At 51.3% G+C, this 12,184-nt stretch overlaps 1 protein-coding gene across 5 annotated transcripts; it reads left to right on the top strand.

Annotated features, from left to right (window-relative positions):
* Nucleotides 1-260: 260 nt before the first annotated feature.
* YRDC (yrdC N6-threonylcarbamoyltransferase domain containing) lies at nucleotides 261-11,531 on the top strand. Of its 5 annotated transcripts, XR_012051778.1 has the most exons (9): nucleotides 261-742; nucleotides 948-1,062; nucleotides 1,320-1,439; nucleotides 1,599-1,741; nucleotides 2,080-2,244; nucleotides 6,536-6,783; nucleotides 9,687-9,760; nucleotides 11,036-11,090; nucleotides 11,224-11,531. XR_012051778.1 is itself a non-coding variant. In XM_041720752.2 (5 exons), the coding sequence occupies exons 1-5, from the start codon at nucleotides 276-278 to the stop codon at nucleotides 2,141-2,143; spliced, it is 909 nt and encodes a 302-aa protein (XP_041576686.2). In that variant the 5' UTR covers nucleotides 261-275; the 3' UTR covers nucleotides 2,144-2,280. The 5 variants fall into 5 exon arrangements, 1 of the variants encoding a protein (XP_041576686.2); XR_012051776.1 differs by lacking the exon at nucleotides 6,536-6,783; XR_012051777.1 differs by lacking the exons at nucleotides 6,536-6,783; nucleotides 11,036-11,090.
* Nucleotides 11,532-12,184: the final 653 nt, after the last annotated feature.

Genomic DNA, 12,184 nt, shown 5'->3' on the forward strand with positions numbered 1-12,184 from the left:
CCTGGCCGCTCCCGTTCCCCCCGTTCCTCCCATGTCCCCGTCCCCCTGGCCGCTCCCGTTCCCCCCGTTCCTCCCATCTCCCCGTCCCCCTGGCCGCTCCCGTCCCCCCGTTTCTCCCCTGTGTCCCCGTCCCCCTGACCGCTCCGGTTCCCCCGTATCTCCCCGTCCCCCTGACCGCTCCCGCCCCCCCGTTTCTCCCCGGTCTCCCCGTCCCTCTCGGCACCCGCCGCTCTCCCGCCGGCTCCGCGCGGCCGTGCCGCGGCTGCCCGGTCTCCATGGGCACGGCGCGGTCCCGCCCCGGCGGTGCCGTCAGGGCCCCGCGCCGGAAGCGGCGCCTCATGGCGCGGGCGGCGCTGGCGCTGGCGCGGGCGGCGGAGCGAGCGGCGGGGCCGGGCCCGGGCCCGGGGCTGGGGCTGGGGCCGGGCTGTGCCCGCCTGGTGCTGCTGCCGCCCGCCGGGGAGCCGGCGGAGCGCGGGGGCCGGGCCGGCGGCGGGAGCGCCCCGGTGGAGCCGGGCCGGGCCGCACCGGAGCGGGGCCGCCCCGCCGAGTGGAGGGAGGCGGTGGCGGCCGCGGCCGGCGCGCTGCAGGCGGGCGGGCTGGTGGCCGTGCCCACGGACACGGTGTACGGCGTGGCCTGCCTGGCCCAGGACTCGGCCGCCGTGCGCAGCATCTACAGCCTGAAGGGGCGGAACGGCAGCAAGCCGCTCGCCATCTGCCTCGGCGACGTGGAGCGGCTCTACCGGTGCGTGCCGAGCCCGCGGGGCTGCCCGGGATGGGGCGGCCCGGGACGGGGCTGCCCGGGAGCCCGGGATGGGGCTGCCCGGGATGGATCTGCCCGGGATGGGGCTGCCCGGGAGCCCGGGAGGCTGAGCCGCAGCTGCCGGGGGCCGGCGGTGGCCCGGGCCCGCCCGGTGCTCGCCCTGACCCGGCTGTGTCCGGCCCTGCAGGTACTGCCACGTGAATGTTCCCGACCAGCTGCTGCGGGACTTGCTCCCGGGACCGGTGACGCTGGTCCTAGAGCGTTCGGAGGAGCTGAATAAAGACCTGAATCCGTTCACATCGGTAGGTAGAGCTGAATAAAGACCTGAATCCATTCGCATCGGTAGGTAGAGCTGAATAAAGGCCTGAATCTGTTCACATCGGTAGGTCACGGCTGCAGGACTGGGGGGCAGGGGGCTGGTTTTGTGCTGCTGCTGCAACATCTGTCCTTAGCTGTGCCCAGAAGTGTTGTCCTGCTCCCTGTGACTGACCTGGACGTGGCATAAATCGCAAAATTAAACCAGTTTCTGTGTGTTAAACGCTCCTCTCCTTCCCTGCAGCTGGTTGGTGTTCGCATTCCAGACCACCCCTTCATGAGAGACCTGGCACGAGCCTGCTCGGGACCACTGGCTCTGACGAGCGCCAACATCAGCTCTCAGGGCAGCACCCTGACTGTATTGGTGAGCTTCTTCCATCCCTCCGGGATGTCACGGGGCAGCCTGGCAGAGCCCAGGCTCTCTTCTTTAGCAATAAACCAAGGGCTGCTCTGCTGCTGTGTTTTTATTTTATTTAAGTGATACAAGCTGCTGTCAGGACTGTTACCCACAGCTCTCTTGCAGGAATTCCAGGACTTGTGGCCTCAGCTGTCCTTGGTCGTTGATGGAGGCCCCATAGGAGACATCCAGAGCCCAGAGTGTCGCTTGGGGTCAACTGTGGTTGATTTATCTGTGTCAGGGAAATTCTCCATCATCCGGCCTGGCTGGTGAGTGCAGCTGGGGCTGTTCCTTTGCTTTAAACAAAACAAAACTTTTGGTTAGGGGTGGGGCATGCATTACATTGCTTTGTTTTGTTTGCTTTGCTTCACTTCCCACAGCAGTTCCACCTTCCCATTAGTGTTGGTTAATTATGAGCACACACAGAAATCATCAGGAGCTCTCAAATTCCCCTTTCTCACAGCTTATGTGTGAAGCTGTGGTTTCTGGAGTTCGTGCTCTCCTTGGCTCTAAGTGCAATCCTGTGTCTTGCTGATTGCTCTTCCCCAGAAAATGCAGTTTTAATGCTCCAAACCCTTTGTTCTGATGGCTCTGTTTGTCCCTGCAGTGCACTAACGCCCACAGTGGAAATCCTGAAGAAGAAGTATGGCTTGGTACCAGAATCTTCCTAACCCTTGGGACTGGGAGCTGGTGGAGCTGGGCACTGTGTGCCTGTGCACTCAGGAGTGGGTGATCATGGCCTTGTTGAATAAGGTCGATGGGTTATGTCAAGGTAAATAAAAAAATATTAAAAGAGAAAGACTAGAAACCCCTTTTTGAGCTCTTTGTGCTGCTGTACTGTTCCCAAATGTTGTGTTATCTTGGTCAGGCTTTGTGAATACAGTGATAATGAAAGCTGAACTGTCAGGATGGTGTGGGGAAGGGCCCGTGTGCCCCCCACTTCTGAGTGCTCCTCCTGTGCCATCTGCACTGCAAGGAAAGCAGACATGGAGTAGAGGGGTTTGGAGCTTTGAGGTTTACAGCTGTGCTGTCCTTTTCTCTGTTCTAAATGTAATCAAAACCTACTGAGATGAAACTGTCAGTGCTTCTGGCTGCAGCAGCTCCTCCTCCTCCTCCTCCTGGGGGCTCTGAAACGTGCTGGAGGTGGAGCTGAGCCAGGAGGGGCTCCTTTCCTACAGCTGTATGGGGAGTGATGCTCCAGAGGTGAGGAATTGTCGGAACTCAAAATGTCCCTGAAACATTTTTGGATGTTCTGGGTCCAGGTCAGAAGCATTTGAGACCCTGGCAGGCAGCTGGAAACAGCTGTGATTTTGGGTTTGAACCATGGAATGATTTACCAACCTTGCAGGAAGAACAAGAAGTCACAAAAGTTCAGATATTATAGTAGAAGTAGTCACAAAGTAGAGGGAAGAATTTTTGAGTGTTGTACAGGGGGGTTTTGGTTTTGTACATGGGGGTCAGAGGGTTTAAGATGGAGGGATTTGGGCCTGTCCTGTTCCTCCTCTTTCTTCTTCCTTCCCTCCATGTTCTTGGTGATGTTGGCACTCACAGATTGGTTTAGAGTAGAAAAGCACCATTTAATATAGGTAATAGGCATTGGGGAAAAACTGTACCCATGTAACACGTAATGTACCATATAAAAGACAGCACAGCCCTGGGCGGGGAGAGAAGAAGCAGTCGGGAGTCAGAGAGGATGTCAGGGTGTGTGTGTGCCTCTGCCTGAGCTGTGAGCAAACCACAGCAGCCCCAGAAGAAAATCTTTTAGATAACTTGTAATAAACTGCCTTGAGACCGGACAACAAGAGACTGCTGAGCCTTTCTTTGGAAGCTCGAGTTGGAGGAGAGACTTTTCCACCACACGGACCCACCCCTGGCCTAGGGTGAGCTCTGGCAAGGCACGGCCCTAAGGAAGAGCTGCCTGGCCTGAATGGGACTGGCTCTGGTGGCTGCTGTGAAGGGGCTGTGCTGCTGCCACTGGAGCCATCCCAGAGCTGCTGGGCTCCTTGCCAGCACCAGGCCTCGCTGTTATGGGCAAATTACCTGCAGAACGCTTTTTTAATCTTGAGAGAAATAACTTGATTAGTAATTATTGGTGCAGAACACTTGGGGAGTCTCTGCAGAGGGTGAGGACAGGCTGTTTCACTGGAGCTGCCTGTCAGTTTTGTCACCTAATTATAAGACTTTTCCATGCCAAGGCTCTGGACAGACAGAGGAAAAAAAAAAATCCTCAGCGTAATTGTATTGGTCATATTTTATAGCCACTAATTACTTGCTTTGCAATTAGCATTTTTCTGGCTGGCTGGGGAGCTGTCACAGCCCTGGCTCGTGCACACAGCTCAGTGCCTGCCATGGCACGGATCCTGGGGCTGCCAGGGAAGGGCATCAGGCTCTGTGTGGTCATCCTGCAGCCCCCAGCACAGCAGGGAAAAGGGGCAGCTGAGGGATGTGACCAAATCTGGGACAAGATGCTGGCTCTGGGTTTGAGCTCAATGTGATAATGAATCAAAATTCTCTTGTGAACTTTAGCTGAATCCATAAATTCTTCATTTATCATTATTAAAGATACGTCAACATTCAAACTCTGGTTTATAGCTGGAAATTTACGTTGTATTCTTGTCTCTGATGCAGTAAATATTCTTCTTGTCCAAAGCCCATCAGGCAGTTTTCTACTTATTAGGAATTAATGACTCATAGAACAGAGCCAGAACAGGCTGTTGTGTGAATGAGGGGAAGGCTGTGCTGATGGGGTTTCCCTCCTGAGGAATTACAAAGGGACCCCAAGAATCAGGAGATTGAGTCAGTCCCCACCCCGAGCTGCACCTCCAGGTTCTCTCCTCTTACATCTTACAATACATATGTTAATCCTCTGCTTCTCTCTGCACTGGCAAATCTTCAAAATCCTTCAGCTCCAGGAAAGACCATCTGCTGCTGCAGCAGCATGGAAGCAGCTTCCAGCGAGCAAAAACTTCACTTCATCCTTTTAATTCAGCCCAGTGCCAAAAGCTCAGTCATTTATTGTGCCTTTTGAGAGGTTTTTCTCTAAGTCTCTCTGTGGCTGGTGTTTGTTTGGGAAGTTTTAGGGATTTTGCATTTGTGTGAGTGTCTCAGAGTTGTCATGAGATGGTGAGGGAGCTCGTCTGGTCTGATGTGCTGTGCTGACACTTTTCCATAAACACATCCAGTCCTAAATGAAAACTCTTCTAACAACTGGAATCAAAGATAAATCAGCAGTTAAATGCATTTGTGGTGCTCCAGGTGGCCTGGGGATGATGCAGGAGCTGCAGCTTGGCATGTGCTCCTGGGGCTCAGAGCAGGAACAGCTCTGAGAGGGGTTGCACTGAATCCTTTGTCCATTTGTTGCTTCCTTTTGGCTTTGCAGTGGAAGTTTTGCCTCCCAGTGCCTGATTTTAGGACTTTTTCTCACTCCCTAGGACAAGCTTGTATTTTGGTTAAAGCATTACAGAGGGCTACAGTGTGCTAGAATGAGCAATGCTATCTTCAAGAAGCAATTGCACTTCATAACATGAATTAATTAACACTTTACACTTAAACCAAGTAGCTAATTACAGACCTTTTAGCTTAACAGAGTGCAGGAAGGGATAATAAATGGTAATTATTGAGTTAAGCAGGATGTGATGTGCTTCCAGGGCTCACCTGGGACATCTCAGTCAATACTCAATTACCTCGGTGCTCCCTGAAGGCTCGTGCTTCCTGCAGTGATGTGCCCAGGGCCTGTGCCAGGGCCAGAGGAGAGTCTCGTGAGGCTGCTGTGCCCTGGCAGCCACCTCTGATCCCGTGCCTGCCCTGCCCTGGTGGCCCAGCCCTGCTCTGTGCATGCCCTGGTGGCCTTGCTGTCTTTTATATGGTACATACGTGTTACATGTTACAGTTTTTCCCCAATGCCCATTACCTATATTAAATGGTGCTTTTCTACTCTAAACCAATCTGTGAGTGCCAACATCACCAAGAGCATGGAGGTAAGGAAGAAGAAAGAGGGAGGACAGGGCAGGCCCAAACCCCTCCATCTTAAAACCTCTGACCCCCATGTACAAAACTAGAACCCCCCTGTACAGCACTCAAAAATTCTTCCCTCTACTTTGTGACCACTTCTACTCTAATATCTAAACTTTTGTGACTTCCTGTTCTTCCTGCAAGGTTGGTGAATCATTCCATGGTTCAAACCCAAAATCACAGCTGTTTCCAGCTGCCTGCCAGGGTCTCAAATGCTTCTGACTGGGGCCTGGAACCTCCAAAACTGTCTGAGGGGCATTTTGAGTTCCCACAAAATACCTGAGTTGGAGCTGGCTGGCAGCTGCTCCAGGCCTGGGGTGAGTATTTCAAAGCTGGGGTGCTGAGGGTCCCCAACCATCTGCAAAGGAAGAGCTTCTTTAGAATTACTAACTGTGGCATCCTGCATCCTCTTTGGTCCAAGCTGATGTTTGCTGAAGGAATTTGGAAGAATTAGTGGAGCTGTTTCTCTTTAATCCTGTCCCAAGTGGCAGCAAGATCAAACTGAAAGGCAGGAGACCGTGTGCTGTTGTTTTAGGCATAAGTCCAGTGGTGTTAACAAAGAGTTTTATTATTATGGGGGCTGTTTGATTTACAGAATAAAATAACCCAAAGTAACAAAGCTGGATGAATTAAATGCTTAACAGCATGAAAAGGTATTCTAGCCCCACAAATTCTTCAGGGAACTTGTCTGGGCTATCCCACACCTCCCTGAGGCCAGTGACACTGCCAGCCAGCACTGTCCTTCCCTCTGGGCTGTCCATTACTTGGCTGATGGATTTACCTTTCTTGGAAAGAGGTTTTAGGGGCAGGCAGATGGTGGCTTTTGGCAGGGATGCAGCATTGTGTGGCTGCTGGGGGGTTTGGAGAACATTTTTCACTGTTTGTGGTTTGACTTGTACTTGATGAGTCAAGGGATATGAATAAATGGGCTCTGTTTGCAAGGGGGATGCTTCTGCATCTCTGACTGGCATGAACAAGGGCTGGGGAGGGGGAATAGTGAGTAGGGACATTTCTGAGAATTTTCTTCAGTCCTTGCTCTCCTTTCCTGGCAGTATCAGCAAGCACTCCAGCACAGCTGCTCTCAAATCTAATCAGACCCAGGGAAACAGGATTTGCTGCAGTGTCTGACCACTTAGATATCCACCAGCAGAGTAAATACCAGAAATGTTCTGTGAGAATGGCCACAAGCTATTCCAGCCCCTTTCAGTGCAGAGACAAGATCTCTGGAGCCTGCACCTCACCCTGCTTTGGGCTGCTGCTCCACATTCCACCACTGCTGGCCTTTAGCAAGGCTCTGCAGGTGGGTTCACTGACTCAGAGCAGGATCTGTATATGGGGAACTCAGACAAGGGGTGCAGCCCCTTCCCTCCCATGAGCATTTCTGGGTGTCTTCCAAAGTGTTTTCTTCTACGATTCTTGATTAGTAGATAAAAGCCCATTTCTTCTTTTAACGGAGTCCCTGATGTGAATGGTCTCCCTCCAATCACATTCAGGTGTTTTGGCCCATTTTTCTCTACTGGAGGATGATGGATAAATATCTGGTGTCGGAATCTGAGGTATTGATGATTCTGAGATTGTAGAAAGTCTCTGTCTGTCAGCCCCACTGCCAAAGCAGAAGCCATAATTCGTCTGTGCTGGTTTCAAGGTTGTTTATTCTGTTTATCTCTACCATGTTCTGCTGCCCTGCCGCAGCTCTGTCCTGCAGGGCAGCGTGTGGGGCTCTGCCCTCAGTGGGATGGTACAAACATTAAATACCACAAACTACCTGTGCTGGATTTACAATAACGTGCCAATATCTGTCACCTACGTTGGACAGTGTGTCCCCAGCCTGAACCAACAGAAAAATGCCAACACCACAGTGAAACATGGAGGGCATGAAGAAGGAGGAAAAGGACAAGGCACACCCAATTTCCTGCATCTTGTCCCCTTTGGACCCCTTATCTAGAATCCTAAAATTTTACTTTTGCACCCGTGCCACACTTAATTATTACTCATATCAAACACTCAGAGCTTGTAATTAATCCTGTAAGATTGAAAACTCTTTTCCATGGCCAGAGATCACAGACAGTGTCTCTGGGGGCTCTGTCCAGGGGGTTCCTGACCCCTGCCAGGGTCCCAGCCCTGCCAGGGCAGCCAGAGGGAAGCCCTGGATTGCCACAATCTGGTTCACAGCTGGCTCCTTGCACTCTCACTGTGCTGAGCTGCAGCCACTAAGACACTACTGGGAAATAAATAATAATTAAAAAAAAGGCTGAAGGAGTTCAGCTTTCACAGGGGTTCCAGCACTCCCCCCTACCAGCCCCTCTGGGCTGTGGGCACATCCTGGGGCCATCCCAAGAAGCACACAGAGAGTAGGGGGAAGGCTGTGCTGGGGCTGTGCTCACCCCACTGCACTCCTGGAGCTGCAGTCACTGCCCTGCCCTCAGGCAGTGGGAGCTGTGCTGCCCTCCTGCCCTCCTGCCCACCTCTGCCATGTGCCAGGGACAAGGGCAAAGCAAAGTGCTGGATTCTGCTGGATAACCAGAGCTATTAGATGCACTCGTGTGTGCAAGAGGGTGTGAAATGCAGATGGCTGGAGGACCCTGGGGAGCAGGAGAGAGCAAGTGGGGACGTGCCCATGTCTCTGTGAGGCCAGGATGGAGCTGTGCCTGCTGGCCTGGGGGTCCTGGGCTCCCTGAGCCCTACTCAGCCATCTGACTTGCACAGCCTGTGGTTGGTCCCATTATATTAACAAGGCACCACTTCTGCATTTTAAGTGTGTGCTCCTTGATATCGTCCTGCCTCTAAATGATCCTGGAAATGCATTGTCTACTTAACTACTTTTTAATTAAAAGTCAGGGATATTAAAAAAGAGAAATCAATTCTTGTCACAATTAAGACTTGGTTTGAACAATTGCAGCATGTTTCAGTGAAGGATCCTCACTGGGCTTATTGATCTGTATTGTCATAATGTCTAGGTTATTGCCATGGCTCAGACAGTCTTAAATGAATATTTCAGCTGAATTATGTATGTTAGCTGGCAGGCAGAGGAGGCTGCCTGCTGCCACTCAGAGCCTGCAGGGCTCCCCAGGCCTGCTGGCTGAGCCTTGGGCTGGGATGAGCACCTTGTCCTGCAGTTTCAGGCTCTTCAGTCAGCCTGTGACTGTGCCAAGGGCCTGGTGAGTGGCTGGGCAAGGCAGGCAGTCTCGGGGTTTGCAGCCCCAGGAAATTCTCGAAGCTTGGAGGCAGCCACAGGGCAGGCAGAGGCAGCAGCTGAGCAGGAGCTGCACCCTTGCAATGCAATGCTGCATCTCCCTGCTCATGGGAGCTGCAGGAGGGCAGCTGAGCACAGGGGCTGAGCCTTCCTCACAGCTCCCCCAGCTGTGGAAGTCTCTGTCCTCCCCTCCTTCTCTCTTTCTCTCCCTCTCCCTCTGCAGAGAGGGGCTGGTGGGAGGTCTCCAGCACTCCCCGCTGTGAAGGTGACAGGAGAGTGGGAGGCTGATTAATCAAAATCTAGTATGATGAAGGACCTTTTTAAAGGTAAAAGATGTCCTAGTTATGGTTTGTCTGCCCTTTAAAAGTTCTTGGAAACTAGGGGGTCTTGGAGGAAAGAAAATTGATTTCTCATGGTTCCTCTTGTACCTTGGGGCAGAAAATAAATTCAAAGGGGCCCTGCCATGAAAGGTTAGAGTCTGCTGCTGTGGCTGATAGTGAGGTCTCTCAGAGATAAATCAAAACACCTGGACTTCACCACGGAGCAGATACTGGTTTAACCCAAGATGTGGGATCAGAAGAAGAGAGGGCACATGCTAAACCTTGCCTGCTGTGGCAGCAGCAATGCTGCAGCTCCTGTTACATTGGTGCCAGAGCTGTTCCCTCCTGCCTGGTGGTGCCTGGCACATCCAGCACCTCTCCACAGTTTGTGCAGAGCCTCTGGCCCCACCAATGTACTTTTCACATCACCACTGCTCCCTCACATGCAGTGGCACATCAGCAGCAGCTCCCATAGCTCTGCTCCCTTCTCCCTGTGCTCCCCCCAGTCCTGTGAGCTGCATCCCCCAGACCTGGGGGCTGAGGAAAGAAAACCCTGATGGTCTTCTCAATATTCATTGTCAGCCAATGGCTGTGGCTTCCAGGGCTGCAGCCCACCAGATCCCATTTACTCTGTGGTAAGTAGGAGTCACATAATAACTTCTGGCTTGTATTAATTCTTTTAATCTGCAGACCTCAGAAAGAGGTGAGCCAGAGAAAACCGGGAGAGAGATGCTCAGGAAAAAAAAGAAAAGAAGCAGAAAAAAGTGAGTAGGATGAACTCTTTACCTCTCTATCCCATTAGCATGTTCACCATGGATTGCAAAATCCTGTTAGGCAGAGGCAGGCTGCAGATCTCGAGGCAGGGCAGAGCCTGTGGTATTAGTGTGGCTTTGGCTCTGCAGTGGTGCCAGGGCTCTCCTCGAATGCTGGCTGCCCTCAGGGTGTTGGGGAGGGCTCCAGCACAGCCTGCCCCCGGCTCCAAGTGCCTCCCCCGCACTGGGACTCCCCAGCTCTGATATTTGTTGTTTGTTTTGGGTTCAGTGAGCCTCAGGCTCTGTGTTCGTGCTTTTGCTGTTTGACTAATTGGAGAAGTGTCAAATCCTCTTCTCCACGGATGTCACTGTTATGTAGCCTGTGATTAAACACGCTGTCAGCTGCTGCTGTTTACAGATAACAATGCTACTTTCTCTCATTCCTACACTATCAGGCTCATTAGGAAGGTTTATGGATAAATTGTTCAGTCTGGGATTGAATAATGTCTGAAATGTCCTCAGCTCCACTGAGGAACTGCATCTTCCAGCTCTGGATAGCCAAATGTGACAGTGACCTGAACCACTGCACAGGGCACAGGCCAGCCCCACCCCAGGGTGACCCCCAGATCTGGAGCCTAATTGCTGTCCCCGTGTGGGCTCTCTTCCAGGAGGAGTCTTTAAATTAACTTCCATTTTCACTGTGATTTCTGCCAGTTAACAGGAGGGATGAGCCAGCACTGGCTGTGATGGAGCGTTGTGCCCCTGGGATCAGCTGGGGGTGGCAGACTGGTGAGGTGCCACTGGGACCTGATTCTCTGGGCCACTTTCCTCTGTGGGATATTCCCTAATGCCAGGCACACTTGTGCTGCATTGCTGCTGCTTCCCCTGCTCTGGCTCTGCCCTTGTCACAGCAGAAGGCCTGGAGCATGTTTGTGTGACATGCCAAAAACAGTACAGAATTACAGAAATCCTTTGTTTTTCATTGTACAATAATCTCGCAAGTGTGGAAGAGAAAGGAGAGGTGCAAAAGCTTCCATGAGGTTTCTGCCTGCTCCATCTTTTGTCCAGGATTGCTCTTTCAGCTGTACATTGAGGCCTGCATCCTCATGGCTCCTTTGTCCTTTAGCATAAAAAGTCATTTGTCAGCAAAAGAAGTAAAGTTTTGTTTTTCAGTACAGATCTCTCTGTCCTCCCACTGAGACTTTCAACTCTCTTTATCTCAGGAATTGATGGTCTTGGTTTCTGATTCTCTTTCCTTGGTGTTTGTATTGATTTTTTTTTTTCCAGGAGGGTTATTTTCACTGTGGTGTCAAAACTATCTTTCTGTCTCCACTTACAGCAGGTAATAGCTCAACTTTGCCAATTACACATTTTCTGGGCTAGCCCTGCTCTTTGCACAAGTTCCCCTGACAATCTGGAGCCTGGCTGACCTGATGTCTTTGCTTTCCCTTTGCTCTTGTCTCTGCGGGCTCCAGGTGGGAGTGGGGAAGGGCAGCAGCCTCAGAGCTGGATGTGAGCAGCAGAGGTGACCAGAGAACCTGGCGTTCCTCTTCCTTCACCTGCAGATACTGGCCCCGTGCTGTGCAATCCTGGGGACAGCATCCCTCCATCCTGTCGTGAAGAAATCCAGTAGTATCCATTAAAGGCTGCTCTGTCTCTGTTTTCTTCACACCAGCAATGGCTTTGTCATCTGCTGCTGCTGAAACAAAATTCATGAGATCATTTTCCCAAAGCATGGTACTTAAAATCTTAATTAAAATACCTCTGGCTGTTCTACTACCAAGATTTTATAAGTGCTTGGAATAATATTTCAGCTAAATGGATAAGCTGTGTGCTTTTAACATGACAGACCCTTCTTCTAGTAAAACATATCTAACATCAAATCCTCCATATACTTCCAAAATCCTCTTCCGTGCTTGGCTCCTCAGTGACAGGAAAGTGAACATGCCTGTGGAGCTCGGTGGTGAATGGAGCTGTCCCAGGGGGCTGGATTGATTTGCTTTGTGACATTGATACCTTCCACTGTCCCAGCAGCAAGACCCAGTGTGTGAATACTAAAAGGAAGCTGCTGTGCCTGGAGGCAGGCAAGCAAGATCCTGTACATTACACTGTGAGAGTTGTGTGTCATATTAGAGCAATCTGGCTTTAAAGGGCATCTTTCAAGCACAAACTAGCTTTTTCCCACACTTGACTGATCACACAAATAACTGTGATTAAAGGTCAAGTGCCTGCGTTTTTCTATTTTACTCCTTAAAAATTTATATGCGAGAGAAAACCTAGAAGTTAACATAGCATGAAATTGTTATGCAGTTCTGAGCCTTTAACGACAACTAAATATCACTTTTCTTCCTGGGTGGCTTGAGAAATCTTCAGTAATAACAGGTCACTTCTTTTGGTTTCCACTTGAGGAAGAATATAAATAAACCCTGTCTTTTG

This window comes from Taeniopygia guttata, chromosome 23, assembly GCF_048771995.1.
Source record: "Taeniopygia guttata chromosome 23, bTaeGut7.mat, whole genome shotgun sequence".
Lineage (NCBI taxonomy): Eukaryota > Metazoa > Chordata > Aves > Passeriformes > Estrildidae > Taeniopygia > Taeniopygia guttata.

Coding starts and splice junctions, on each gene's coding strand:
- YRDC (XM_041720752.2), top strand. CDS start 276: ATGGGCACGGCGCGGTCCCGCCCCGGCGGTGCCGTCAGGGCCCCGCGC. Junction 1,440..1,598: donor GCAGCACCCTGACTGTATTG/GTGAGCTTCTTC, acceptor GCTCTCTTGCAG/GAATTCCAGGACTTGTGGCC. Junction 1,742..2,079: donor TCCATCATCCGGCCTGGCTG/GTGAGTGCAGCT, acceptor TTGTCCCTGCAG/TGCACTAACGCCCACAGTGG.